At 32.2% G+C, this 14,894-nt stretch overlaps 4 protein-coding genes across 5 annotated transcripts; 2 read left to right on the top strand and 2 right to left on the bottom strand.

Annotated features, from left to right (window-relative positions):
- The first annotated feature begins 19 nt into the window (after positions 1-19).
- On the top strand, positions 20-2,533 carry LOC122577194 (tektin-4). The gene is made up of 7 exons (XM_043748339.1): positions 20-384; positions 522-796; positions 875-1,184; positions 1,283-1,497; positions 1,592-1,814; positions 1,872-2,026; positions 2,161-2,533. The coding sequence occupies exons 1-7, from the start codon at positions 337-339 to the stop codon at positions 2,357-2,359; spliced, it is 1,425 nt and encodes a 474-aa protein (XP_043604274.1). The 5' UTR covers positions 20-336; the 3' UTR covers positions 2,360-2,533.
- Positions 2,417-4,611, bottom strand: LOC122577196 (thioredoxin domain-containing protein 5 homolog). Its single transcript, XM_043748343.1, has 5 exons — positions 4,133-4,611; positions 3,848-3,994; positions 3,633-3,741; positions 3,253-3,543; positions 2,417-3,150 (listed from the first exon to the last, which is right to left on the bottom strand). Exons 1-5 carry the CDS (start codon positions 4,312-4,314, stop codon positions 2,689-2,691), a joined length of 1,191 nt encoding a protein of 396 aa, XP_043604278.1. The 5' UTR covers positions 4,315-4,611; the 3' UTR covers positions 2,417-2,688.
- A 303-nt stretch (positions 4,612-4,914) lies between these two features.
- LOC122577192 (leucine-rich repeat-containing protein 40-like) lies at positions 4,915-8,703 on the top strand. The gene is made up of 10 exons (XM_043748337.1): positions 4,915-5,224; positions 5,927-6,120; positions 6,196-6,399; positions 6,478-6,601; positions 6,766-6,935; positions 7,179-7,321; positions 7,396-7,596; positions 7,681-8,013; positions 8,180-8,365; positions 8,436-8,703. The coding sequence occupies exons 1-10, from the start codon at positions 5,077-5,079 to the stop codon at positions 8,539-8,541; spliced, it is 1,809 nt and encodes a 602-aa protein (XP_043604272.1). The 5' UTR covers positions 4,915-5,076; the 3' UTR covers positions 8,542-8,703.
- A 134-nt stretch (positions 8,704-8,837) lies between these two features.
- Positions 8,838-14,283, bottom strand: LOC122577195. 2 transcript variants are annotated; one of them, XM_043748340.1, is made up of 8 exons: positions 13,879-14,283; positions 13,398-13,460; positions 12,358-12,559; positions 11,523-11,643; positions 11,309-11,463; positions 10,962-11,163; positions 10,551-10,636; positions 8,838-9,930 (listed from the first exon to the last, which is right to left on the bottom strand). In XM_043748340.1, exons 1-8 carry the CDS (start codon positions 14,003-14,005, stop codon positions 9,693-9,695), a joined length of 1,194 nt encoding a protein of 397 aa, XP_043604275.1. In that variant the 5' UTR covers positions 14,006-14,283; the 3' UTR covers positions 8,838-9,692. The 2 variants fall into 2 exon arrangements, with proteins under 2 accessions (XP_043604275.1, XP_043604276.1); XM_043748341.1 differs by lacking the exon at positions 11,523-11,643 and having other exon boundaries at positions 11,309-11,458.
- Positions 14,284-14,894: the final 611 nt, after the last annotated feature.

Below are 14,894 nucleotides of genomic sequence, written 5' to 3'. Positions count from 1 at the left end.
GTATTTAAAAGAATACTTCTTGTGGTTTATAACATTTCATATTTCATAGAAACGATATTTATAATACAAATATACGAACAATTATTCATTTGTGCAATATTTTCAATCATCTTTCAATAACTTTTACTAAATCATTACCGAAGTCATTTAATTACTCGACAAAAAAAATATTTCGTTGCTACGGATTATTAAATCAATAAATTTCTTCTCTGTGGATATATTAACAGCATAGTTACTGTCTTACGAAAATCATTCGTAATAAAAACGAAAATTTGTATTAATGCAATCTCGGGAGCTGTAGAAATTTAGTAGTAATTTATTAGGAAAACATTTAACATGAATACTGAACAAGATTCGACTAAATTGGACGAAGTCCAGGATACGGTAAATTTTTGTTTAAGATAACCACTTACGTAACTTTTATATTATTTACATGAATCGGGAGAAGTAATTAATTTTACTATTTTATTTCAAATAAGTTTCTGAGCACTTTTTCTAACAAAAAAAAAAAACTTATATAGCCTTGTCCAAGGATAGATTATACTAAAAAAAGCGACGGAACGCCTCCTCTTTATTTTCCTCAATCAGGGGATGAGCTTCCAGCGCAACCAGAAGAACGAATGGAAGCAATTGGTCCATGGGCAACCGGTCGTGTAAATTTTACACCACAAGATGGTTTAACGGGAGTTAGACCAGTTGTTGATCGATATTCCGTAACCAGCTCTGGAGCACCTCAATGGAGAGCTCATAATCAGAAATTTTTTAAACAGTCGGATGAGAAGATTCAAGAAGCACAGTATGCAAACAAACCTGTACATTGATGCGATATCTTATATTATTAACTCAAATAATAATAAAAAGCGTGATATTTTAGACTTGCTATAAATAATGCACAACGATGTGTCGAAAGATCGTATAAAGAAGCAGATAAGATACAGTTGAAATCGACAGATAATTTAAAAAATCGTGCAAACGAAGTATATCGTTGGAAAACTGAATTAGAACATTTAATACTTGAAATCACGAAAGAGATAGAATTATTGGAAGCTGAACATCGACGAGTAAAACATTCTTTGTCACTCCTTACAGTTCCAGAATCTATCGCTGGCGAATTCCTACAATTACGATCAAAACGACTAGAATCTGACCTTATTAGAGATGAAGTAGAGGAAGAGCTTAGCAAAGTTAATATCGTTAACTTAGCATAGTAAATGTATAAAGAAAAAAAATTTGTAGGAATAATATACGTATATTAGCAAATACATATTAATTGTTATTGTAGGAGGTAGCACTTTGCTCAGAAATACGCGATTTACTTTGTAGAACTCGGGAACATATAGAAATGCAATTAATCGAATTAAAGGCTGCAAAAGTAAGAATGGAAATGGATTGGACTGATAAAACTGACGCTTACGACATTGACTCCCGCAATATACAATTGAAAAATGATTCTCCCATTATCTTGTGGAAACTTGGAGCTACAAGATTTCCAGCAGGGTATGTATCAAAATTAATGTTTTAATTTACAACTAGCATTAATTTAGATTAGATTTCGCAATTTGTATAAATTATTAATTTTTTTTCTCGTTAGACAATCGACACCTTCGAGTTATGAACATTACACACGAGAAAGTTTAACTGATGCAGAAGCAGCCAAGCAGAGATCTGTAAATTTAAGATTTACGTTAGATTCTACATATAAGAATTCTATTAAAAGTCTCCGAGATCAAGCGACTCGCGTAGATCTGGTTTTAAGTCAAAAGATTAAACTTACTGAAGATATTCGATTACAATTAGAAAAAGAACTACTTCGCGTAAGTTTAAATTCATTACGTAAAATTGCCGTATCGTAATGATAAGAATTCTTTTAGTGTTTACACGAACTTGCAAATACCGAAAAATCTATAGAAGAGCTTCGTCATTCAACAAGGGGATTGGATTGCGTGATGAAAGTAGCGCAAACAAGATTAGCGAATAGGTTACAACGACGTAATGTAGAAAGTTGCCGTGATACTTCCCAATTTGCGTAAGTACTTTATCAATGAGCTATTATATATTACACTTGATAAATATAACTAAATAATCATTATAAGATATATAAATTTAATTTACTTGTAACTTTGCACAAAACATATTTATCGTAAAATATGCTTCATTTAGTTTGGTGGAAGAAGTGAAATTACTTAATGAACGCACATCAGCTATGTTAGCGGAATTAAAACGAGCCGAAGATACGCAGGCAGGTTTGGTAAAAGCGAGAAGTGATCTTGAACGAGAAATAATCGTAAAACGTAAAACACTGTACATAGATAAACAACGTGGGCAGTTGTTACGCTCATTTTATCCTTCAACTATTTAATGATAAACTTTATATTTTGAAGTTTTTAACAGGCTTGATAGGAACACAGCGAGCACGAATAATTTTATAAATATATTTTGGAAGTACACGATTAGTTCACGCAAAAATATAATAGTTCTGTAATATTTTTCTTTTAATATTTTATACAAAAATGAAAAATATATGGCCTGGTTACCTTGGGGTTTTTATGTGATGCTTCTTACATTTATGTATAATTAAATTAAATGTTACACATTTATATATATATGTATATATATATAAATATAAAATCAGTTTAAGTTAATGATATTGCTTTAAAATTAGATTAGTTACAAGAAAAATATGTATAATCACAATTCGTCATGCGGCTGTATATAATTCAGTACAAATTCGGTAAGATCGTCTAAATTTCGAGCACCATTGTATTCAGAAACTTTAAGTCCGTCGCGATATAAATACAAAGTCGGAAAACCATCTACTTCTTGTTCATTGCACAATTCTTTACTTACATCGAGAGTACAGTCTACTTTCGCTATTTTCACATTGTCGTTTGTTAAGAATTTTTTCCCAAGATCTTTCCAAATAGGCGCTAAACGTTTACAATGCCCACACCAAGGTGCGAAAAACTTAACGAACGAAATTCCGTTTTCGATACCATGTTTAAAGCTTTCACCGGTTAAACTGAGTACAGTATGAGTTGTACTATCTAAATTTTCAGTCTTAATGTTAGCTTGGTCATTTTCTTTCTCAAGCATTTTTGATACATAAACTTTAAGCTCTTCATGAGTACGTTGCCCAGCATATTTATCCACCTATATATTCATACATACCAAGTATTATTGAAATTAATTTTTTAAAAGAAAAATTTAAATTTCTGCAAAAAAAAAAAAGTAAAAGCGATATTTAAATTTTACCTTCTTTCCATCTTCAATCCAAAGCAATGTTGGATATCCTTTTATATCAAATTGTCCACAAACACTACGATGTTGTGTACAATCTACTTTGGAAATACTAACATAATTATCATTACGTAAACTATTAGCTAATTCTTCCCAGGTAGGAGCTAATTTTTGGCAGTGGCCACACCAAGGTGCATAAAATTTCACAAAATGATAGCCAGTAGATACATGTTTATCGAAAGTATCCTCTGTTAATTCCAATAAACCATTTACCGGTTCAGGAGGCGTTGGTGCCTCATCTTCACTCTAATTCGGAAAATTTAAAAAAGCAGTTGAATACTAAGATTGGGTATTATCATATATTATAATTTAATATAAGTGCTTTTTATAATTACTTCCATGGATATACCCAGCTGAGCAGTAAGAAAAGATGTTAAAGATGGCAAATCCCTTGCACCTCTGAACTTAGTACCTTTGGCTTCTCCAGCTTTAAAAAACTTTAATCTGCAATATTAAGAACCCTAAAGTTTATTTTTTTTTTTATAATTGTATACTTATATATCATATAACGTCACAAATATTTTGTGGAATATATCTATATCACACATACGTAGGATAACCAGTAACATCATGTTCTGTGCATAAACTATTATCTGTAGTACAATCTACTTTAGCAATTTTTACATTCTTATCCTCTAAGTTTGACATTTTAGCTAATTGTTCCCATGTAGGTTCCAGTCTTTGACAGTGACCGCACCTAAAAGAAATAAATATTCTTTATTGTAAAGGCTACATAACACTGATATCAGTAATAATGTTATTCCAATGAATTTATAAATATATAGAAAAAAATCTTGCTTTATTTAGAAAATAGAATAAAAAATAAGATGCATACCAAGGTGCATAAAACATGATAAAATGATTTTTCTTCTGAATTTCTGTTGAAAAATTATCTTTAGTATATTGCATAGTAGTATGTATATGATCTCCTTGTTCACTGTTAACTTGACTCAGCATAAATATAAATAAAAGGATATGCTTTTTTAACATAATAAAATTCGACGAATTTGCACTCATATTGATGAATAATTAATATTTTACTAAATGATTAAATATTTAAAAATAAATACGCTACTATCAGAGGTAGTGTAAAAACAATAATTTAAAAAATTTTTAGCGTTGCATCACGTATACTTTTGAGATTATAGTTTCAAGACGATTTCACACTTTAAGCAATTCAGACTTTTATACTACTTCAATAGTAGTACAGACTGATTTTCTGTTATTTAATAATTTTAACAATTATTTCGACTACACATTAGCTTCCACACTCCCACACAAATGGATCGAAACCGCCGATTCCGCCCCCATATGATAATAATACCATCCTAGTGGCAACATTTTGTCTTAAAATTCCTATAAATGCTTCTAGTACTGTGACTTCTAAATTTCCTTTACGACAATTCATTACAGGTGTCAGAAAGGAAATTTTCTCCCATCATTTCAGTCATTAATGATTATTCGTTTTTTATGCAATGTTAAAATAGTTATTTATATTTTAGTACATAAGGAAGTTAAATTTCTACAGTACGAAACAATCAAAACAATGATTGTATTTATTTCTAATCTCTTTGTTACATCAAATAGAATAAACAATAGATACAAAAGATCGATTTCAGTAATCAAAATAAACTTGTATTCGATATTGGGTATTTTGTTGCCATATATAATTATTATATGATTTACATGTCGTTGTCATACAAAGTGGGGGAACATTCATGATAAGTCATCCCGTATCGAGGATATCAATGTGTAAACAATGTACGTGATAAGTACAATATGAGTGGCGTAAAGAAAAAAGCTAATCATTTAGCAGTGTTTAAAAAACGAACGAAGAATGACGATAATGCTGAACTGTCTGAAATTATTATTATATCCGCGAGAAAGAGTGGAAATTTAAACCTCTCATCGAGAGGACTATTTACGGGTATCCACATTATTTAAAAATTACATATATAAATGTTATTCGATATCATTCAGACGCTTGATATCTCGATGCAGTAGTCATATACTATAATGTGCATGTTTGTTCACACATCTATATTACATTATAGTTTCTATAATTTATCATTTATATATTGTTTTTTTTTATCTATTGTGATAGGAAATAAATTATACATTTGTTACATATACAAGATATCATTATCTTACAAAAATATTATGCATTTTATTCAATATATATATATATATTTATATATATATCATAAAGAAAGTATTACGTTAGTGATAAACGTATACTTATCAGCTTAATGCTTTTTAGTTGCAATTCATTTTTTAATTTCGTTATTGATAAACAATAAAACTTATTCATTACATTTTTGGACCATTTTTTATTTTTGCACCCATTTATATATGTAAAGCATGAAATCTGAATCATTAAATAAATGTTATATATATTACCTTTTCAATTTCAATTGTAGCCATGAAACTACTTGTTTATGTCGATTCATAGATAGCTTTGCATGTTAGATTGTGAATAATGCAATAGAACAAGCAATATTTACAGTATCATCATCAGATTATCATATGCGTGTCAAGGTAAGTTATTTTTTTAAAAGTGTCATATTTTATGTTTAATTGAAATCCATACTAGTTAAATTATGTTAAAACTAACAAAAATCTATTATAGTACCTAATAGAGTATGGAATATAAATGATTTAACTGAAGAAGAAATAAGGGATTTACATTTTGAGCTTGATTATGTACAAGAAACTGAAAGGTGGTGGGAACAGGAACCTCTCCAGACATTGGACTTAAGTTGTAATGCTTTAAAGAAAATTGATCCACAAATAGAAAATTTAACAGAGTTAACTACATTATATGTAAATATAACAGTTTTATATATGAAGAAATTGCATATATATAAAACACTATGTAATATACTTTAATCTTTACAGCTGCACAATAATCGGTTGGAAGATTTGCCTGCTGAAATAGGAAATTTAAAAAAATTAAACATACTAAATTTATCAAATAATAAATTAGAAAAATTTCCACATGAATTTTATAAGCTAAGCGAATTACATGAATTAAATTTAAAAAATAATAGCATAAAAGAGCTCGATCCAGCAGTTGGAGACTTTGTAATGTTGACCTATCTGGTATATTATAATAACTTATTTATATGTTTTTAAGACAAAATTGTATACTTGATCTTCTGAAATGTTGCACATGTTTAGGATTTATCATATAATAACTTGATTGAGTTACCAATTGGAATGGGATATTTAGTACGACTAACTTCCTTGGATTTAGGTCATAATATGTTAAAGGAATTGCCACCTGATTTAACAAATATGAGAGGTATGATTTACAATAATGTGTCTATTCATATGATTTGTTTAATTTAATTTCTTTCATCATATGTTTAATGTATAATGTCAGTTGAAAAGAAAAACAGTTTCACACTGCTTCTTCCTGTATGACGTAAAAATTTAATAAAAAGTACACATATTTTTTGAAAATAGCATTACAAAAGTTAAATGCAAGTTATAATCAGTTGGAAATGTTGCCACCTCTGGGTGAATTAAGGAAGGTAGAAACAGTGATGTTGCAATCAAACAGATTAACAACATTTCCTGATATATCCGGTTGTATACTATTAAGAGTACTACACTTGGCTGATAATAACATTACTGTACGTACTATTATATGCTGATCTAAGCATATATAGTGATTATTTATGGAGAAATAAATAGTTTATATACACATTTCAGTTATATACGTAGAGAAAATTCTTAATGCATTTGATATATCTATAAAAAGATATATTGTTTAATTTTTGATAAAATATTATAATAATTTATATTAATAACAACATTATATGTAGTAAAATTGTATATATAACAGATTCTTAATGTTTATTTTGCATAATTTATAGGAAATTGATATGTCTTGTTTAGAAGGTGTAGGACAATTAAAAACATTAACATTAGGAAATAATCAAATTGAAACAATACCAGAAGAAATAATAAAACTGGTGTACCTAGAAATTTTTGATTTATCACACAACAAACTAACTCTGTATGTCACTTTGTATACATTATTATTTTACTTTAATGAAATATTTTCGAAATAATATTTGTTGTGTTTTATAGAATACCAAAATACATTGGCCTACTGCCTAATTTAAAACAATTTGTGATTGACGGAAATGATATACAGAATGTTAGAACCGACATAATACGATGCGGTACATCTCGGATTTTAAAACATATACGACAGGGTATTAAAAGTACAAACTTGGATGTGAAAGAGCACGTGGTAGCAGATACTAGCACAAATATTTATCCGGATAGGTATCTGATTTAATTAAATTAATATTTACTGTAGTGAGAACTATTTTGGTGGGAAATTATTTCTAGTTAATTTATTATACTTAGGTATACAATGCAGAGTACAAAATTGCTCAGTTTGGCTGGACAAAATCTTACCGAACTACCTCAAGAAGTTCTTGAAAATGCATGCAAAGCCGATGTAGGTACAGTGGATTTAAGTAGGAATAAGCTGTCTATCTTACCTGATAAATTATGCATAATTGAAAGAATTGCCGATTTAAAACTGACATCTAATCAACTAACACATATACCAGAATGGATTGGCGAAAAATATAAGTATCTACAGATTTTGGATTTAAGCAGAAATCTTTTACAATCACTTCCCATCAATCTTGGCTTGCTTAAATATTTACAAGAACTTAATATCTCATTTAACAGGTATTGTACGCTTGTATGCAGTATGGTAGTATGCACTATTTATATGTAATATGTAATAACGTATATTATATTAATTACGTTATTGCATTACAATCTTTGCTTTTACAATATATATTCACACATATGTAAGTCAAATCTTGTTAAAACTTATTGGTATATTATACAGATATAAAGAAATACCAGAATCTGTTTATGGTATAAATTCTTTAGAGATATTAATAGCGAATGACAATTTAATTACCGATATTGATGTACCATCTTTTCAAAAATTGCAAAAACTTGCGATATTAAATCTCGCTAATAACAACATTGGATTCGTACCACCAGAACTAGGCACTTTGAAGAACTTAAAGTAAGTTGAGATAAATAAATCCTACTCATTAAATACGTATATGAATATTATAACATTAAGTTTTTTTTAGGAATCTATCTTTATCTGGAAATTGTTTTAAACAACCTAGACAAGCAATTTTAGCAAAGTCTACAGAAGAAATCCTAGCATATCTTAGAAACAGAATACCTCAGTGAAATTAATAAATTATTATAGAAAATTTGAACTAAAAGAAGAATATGAAGACAAGGATAAGGATACAAATGAACATGTGTCGACAAAGTTATATGCCAACTACATAATGTTATTGTAATAATAAATTGTTAGATAAATTATCTAAAATAAATTAATTGATTTTATATTATGCATTATTTAATTTTCCTGTATAATATATAAAGAATATATAATATTATTTAGTAATATGTATATTTTGTGCTTGTTTTATGGACAAAATATACAAAGATAAGCTTCAAAATGCATTCTGTGTTATAATCACAGACAAAATACATATAATTTACTTTCTTGTCGTTTATCCTTTTCCGTCTATAAGATATAATTAAAATTTTCTGGCCTAGAACACTACTTTATTTCAGACTAAAAATTATGATTTTTATGCTCTCTATCTATTAATCAATTTTATTTAATCAAATTAAACGATGACACGTATATTAAATCTCTAAACGCAGGTATCCATATTTCAAATGCATAAATTTTGTTCATCCAAATTAATTAGCTTTAATTAATTAGCTTACGCGTGTTTACGTTTACTCATATTTCCGTATTTCGGTCTAATGTATTATTTGTTTGTTTGGGACATAAATATGCTTATTACAGAAAATATATCCCTCTCAGAAATTTGACATTTGAAAATTCGTATTTCTGTACGTTTGACTTGCTGCAAGGTTTCACCATTTCTCGCTAACCAAAATTCACTGAGCAAACCGCGGCGGGGCGCGGGATGTCATTTTAGTGAAGAAAGTCGAAGTGATTAGACGTTTGTTTAATGTTACCCCGCGACAGGTGTTGTGGTAAGATATCATTGTTTCTATATTGTTTATAATTTTATAGTAATGAGTCTTTTCATAGTTATATATATTGGCTTTATCGCCTTCGATATTAATGGTATTTATTTACCTTCTGATTTTACCTAAAATTCCCTATGGGGATTATTAGATTAGTCCAGACGAATCCAAATATTGATTGCTCTTTCAGTTTATAGTTAAATATGCGATTAAAACAACGAAATCAAAGATTAGTTTAGCTTAAAAATTGCATTTTTGGCACGTACAAATTTCATATTTTCTTATTTTCAATAAAAGATCCTGATATCGTTAAGAAGGAGTTGTTATTAGCGTTTCGGTTCTTTTAAACAACCTGCTTGATCCTTGGCAGATCTCGAACTTTTATCACGAGGACTGTATTGATAAACGGTAGAATGTGCGGTTCTTTCCGAACAGGAACTTTTCAATTTTGGTTTCTGTTTGCCTTTTCCGCTGGATGCTCGTCGAGCAATGTCTTCGATAAATCTTTGATCCTTCTCATTAATATCAGCTGTCAAACTGCTTCTTTGATATCCATCTTGCCCTCTATAATCACAAATTAAATAAACAATTCAGGCTTGACTCAATTAGTTATAAAACTAGAATACACGTGCCCCCCAGTATATCACTATATCTATTGGTGGTATTGGTGCTGCATGTATTGGTATTTGTGTTTGATGCTGTAATGTATGATTTTGTTATATCGTGGAAACAATTATAATGTGCGTGCCTTTACGTGCGGACAGCTAAGAACAAGTGAGAATCCTCCGTGTCTAGCGCTGAGAAAGAAGCTCGTATCTCTTAACGCGAAATTTGAAGCGACATTCTCGACGGTACATTACGGCGGACGTTTCGCTAATGAAACGACTAAAATGCGGAGAGTGTAACCTGGTTTTAGAGATAGGGGCTGCGGTGCGATGTCCCAGTAAAAAGCGAGAACTCTACGCCATACTATTTGTCTTTTTTTTTTCCTCGTATTTCCCTTCCTCTTACTTATGCTCTTTTTATCGTTCTAATGAATATGTGCGTGGATTTATCTCATGTTCTCTTTTTCCCTATAACCTCGTACCCTTTAATCTCAAACGATTATTACGATTACTCGCAAGAATGAGGTCGAGAATGAGAATGTTCAGTAGCAATTTGATGACCATAGAGGATTATATTACCTTTGATAGCTATTGTAAATCTTTGCGATCAATTTCTGTAGATATGCGTTATCCTTTTGAGTCGATTTAAATTCCGATTCTTTTTCCTAAAAGCGAATCAATTGGGATTGTTAGATACGCCGAAGTAGCCTAATATCTTAATTGTCGCGATATTAAATAACCAAAGGTTTGCAATAAAGAGTCACTTTCCAGCAATTTGAGTGAACAATTTTCAGATTGGTTTCTTAACAATATAGTCATGGAAGCTGTATCTCATTACAGTGCTAATGAAATTACAAATTGTTTTATACAACACGCACGACGTACACGCAAAAGTTTTCTACGGGTTATTGTATATCTTTTCTTCTCTTCCGGTAAATGTAATTTAATTATAGCTGTCTCCTCGTTAGTGCAAACCCTTCCAATTATTACCTGCAGCGCGGTTGTCGCAGTTTTGAGCTCCTCGTAGCGCGTGTCAGAAAGGTGACGAGCCGTGATTGTTTCCGTGGTGAGTCGCGTCAACTGCTGCCTATAATTGTGCTCGCGTTCCATGGCCTTGTCCCATGCTTGTTCTCGCGCGATTATAGTATCTCGAAGAGTCTGCATATCTTTTTCCAGCACTTCTAATTCCGATCTATCATCAGATCAGATGTCAATCAGATCGATCCAACGACAAACAAAGCTGTCGTTCGTTCGATCGCATATTTCCAGTTATCCTGACGAACGTACACCATTCAACGTAAAAGGAAGGACAACGACGCGGAAGCTACCATACTTACTTGGTGATGACGACGGTGGGTGGTTGTTTCTCGCAACTCTCCAATTTTCTTTGACAAGCCATGCATACCGCCCAGACTTGAACTCCACGATCAGTCCTAGATACGATGTTCGTTGTCGACGTTCCGTTTGTTTGAACCATCGGCGTTTGTCTATTCTGAAAAGTCGAAGTGAAATGCAATTTCTTAAAGAAGCTAACCGCGTACAAGTTCGTACTCTGACTTCTTCTGCCTCTTGTTTCATCCCTTCGATCTTCGATCTTTCGAAATCAAGTTCCTCTCGCAGCAACGTCAGCCTCTTCTCTAGCCTTTTCGCTTCGTCCCGTTCCTCTTTGAGTCTTACAAAGGGACCGTGCGTTAGAAACGAGGATTATTCAACGCACGGAATACTTCCTCTCGGCAAAAAAAAAAAAAAAAAAAAAAAAAAAAAAAAAAAAAAAGAAAACAGAGAAGAAAGGAAAATGAGCGTGTGTAAGAAAGGCCAGTTGAAAGTCATTAAATACGAAACCAGAATGCGAAACGTAAACCATGGCTAGACACTGATGTAGAGACAACGTCGGGGAGAAATTATAGCAATTGAAAAACTTGACTCGTTTTATCTTTCGGAGGGCAGATTTTTATTCTACGAGTTAAAAGCATTTTCATTATCACTAATTAAAATTACCATGAAGGTTTTTTTAATTTCAATAATATTGCTTTAATAAACGAAGTGCGACGCGAACAACTTCACAGAACACAAATAAAATAAGATCTTCTCTTTGAAATGTAGATGGAGAACTTCAAAGAAAACATAGAACAGATAGAAAATTACGAGACGTGGCAACGGTATCGTATCTGATAAAATAGACTGAAAATTGTTTTAAGATTTGTTGAAGGATAGAAAAATTCGTATTTTAAGACGATCGATGTCGATGACGCAAGTAATGACCAAGCCGCAAAAAATCGTGCTCTTTGTTTCTCAATCAGCTTTTTCATCGGGCGATCTGTGTATTCACGTGCAAGCCGGAAGAATATCGATTAAGGTTGTCCATTGTTCGCGTATTAATACTCACTGAGACGCGAGGGCTTTGTTCTCGGTGATAAGATTCTGATTGCGCGTCTGCATAACTATATTGCTGTCCTCGAGGAACTTGATTTTCGTTTGTATCTTTTCGAGCGTGATCGTGTCCCCGTGTTTCATTGTCTCTTGCTTTAACGTCGGCGTCATCCTTCCGCTTTGCATTCGGGCGTCTCCATACGATAGATCACCCCTCGCTAACAAGATAAAGAAAGAAGAAAAATTTACATTTTAATAAATTGTACGCGTTTCATGGTAGAGATTCACGGAGATCTTAATTTCCTTTGATAAAGAACGTTCGTTGTAATTTATTACGTAAATGGTTTTATCGATATTCGCAGCCCTGATTATTATGTTCACAAGCTTCACAACAGTGATTGATTATTTTGCAACGACCTAACACTCGCACGAAACGGACACTGATCTTAGAATTAGTGGCGATTAGAATGTAAAACTTATGCCAAAAATACCAAATGAAAAGTATACGAAAAGATACAGAAGGAAAGCTAAGCCTTTGTCCATATATTTTACTAAGAAACATTCTACTCCGTATTACACTTGCTGCTATAAAATTATTACTCTAACATTATAAATAATATTACGTAATTTATAAATGTTATATTGCGAATTTAAGTCATTCCAGAAATTATACCGTTAAGCGTCTCAAAAATCTACGTTTCCATGTTTTTCTTTCACGATTAACAGATTGAGGATTAAATAAACACGGGGTAAGCAAACATCCTACGTAATTTTGGTAAACGCAAAAATACCAATATATACATCCGTTTGTGCGAAAAAATGAATATGACAAATAATGTCAAAAGCAGCGTACATCGAAAACATTTCGAGGGAATAGTACATCAACGAGCAATCGATGCCGGGATGGATGATGCTCACAAGAGCCGACATCGAGAAGACGTTTCAAGTATCAAACGGATCATTCCCTTATTCATGGACGAATGCACACGTGTACGTTTCAAGAATTTTATTAGCTAGATCGATCGGCGAACTTTCGTTTTGAATGCTCCACTTTACCTGTCGACGAAATTTCGGCGCTGTTTCCTTGAAGTTCCAGCGTCCTCCATCCGGCGCAATAACCTGCGAGTACAAACAAACGCTAAAGTACAGGACGATTAATTCGGCGAGTCCTATGAATTGAACCTACCGATTAACTGCTCTTCTAACCTGTTAATCGGATCGTCCATAAATCAAGAACTTTTACAATTACGAAATACAAATTTAACACGACATTATAAAAACAACCGTTGTTATAAAATCCACAACTTCGTAACTTAAGTAGATGCTAGAGTATTCTTTTGCTTTCCTGCAAAATTAAGAATATGGACAGAGGTTGCTTCTGTTACGAGCCTTTCTATTTATTCGTAACAAAAATTACGCTATGCGTAGAAAGAAAAAGGATTTCTCAATAAAGAAATTATACGAGTTAACTCGTCTTGCCGGTTGACAGGTTGATCAATCAATTGGCTGTACTTGAGAACCTAATCGCCATACGTACCGCTTCTATAAGTCTCCGGAGTTGTGACTCTCGGCGAGTAAGAGTGAGCCACATAGCGATTGTATTGGCCATCGAAGTAATTTCTTTCTCTTGGAGGGTTTGCTTGCCGATAATGAATACAAGACATCCTGGAAATAAGCTACTCGGCAGATAATGCGACAGATTTACGAGATTTTCGTTCGCCTTATCCGATTGTCAATATCGCAGGAACCGTGATCCGAGAGGATGCCTGAAACCGATCGGCAAGTTCACTGCGTCCGGGATCACGAGAAACGTTCCTCGCTCCTTCCGTCTTCACACGATACTACGAGCGGTCCTCTGAAACAGAACGGACTGGTTTCACGCGCGGCCTTATTACCCTGAAATTTTCTCTGATGGCTCCTCGTGCAGTTGATCTTCGTTGATCTTTTGTTTGACTTTAGGTGCGAACTAATGTGCGTTGCTTCACGTGCCCTGTCAGCTGTCTGTTAATAGCTTTACGTTCTATACAAGCAAACGAAAGCGGAGAAAAAAAATTGTGTACAATTTTTTGTAGAGGAGAAACGGAACGACAATGTGAACGACAGGTGTTATAGATGTTCTTTACAAGTTTGCTTTGATCTACCCACATAAAATCCACCTACATATCGCGTTGTCTGTGGTCTTTGATACCCAATTTTCAATGGCTTTTTCATATAATATAAAAAGATAGAAAGATACAGGTTTCGTATTCAAATCCTAATTAACTATAAAAAGTGATTTGATTTTTATTAATTTTGAGTTTTGATTTTTGTTGGTATATTCAAATTATTATTTAAAGACGCAGTCGCTTCCTTATTGTAACGTAGCTCAGAGTTAAAACCACTATTAAAGCTACAAAACGAGAAGAAGGTATTAAAATACTTTTGCGTTTCTGTGAAGATTCTTCAACGAAGGCAAATTGCGTTAAAAAGCTCTAGAATTATCCTATTCGCTATGATTCACTATGGCTCAGACCTATGGTTTTAAAAACCTCGTGATCTATTATACAAGACATT

This window comes from Bombus pyrosoma, linkage group LG18 (genome assembly GCF_014825855.1).
Source record: "Bombus pyrosoma isolate SC7728 linkage group LG18, ASM1482585v1, whole genome shotgun sequence".
Taxonomy (NCBI): Eukaryota; Metazoa; Arthropoda; class Insecta; order Hymenoptera; family Apidae; genus Bombus; species Bombus pyrosoma.
Note: the sequence above shows the minus strand (reverse complement) of the source record. Positions and strands in the feature narration are given on the sequence as shown.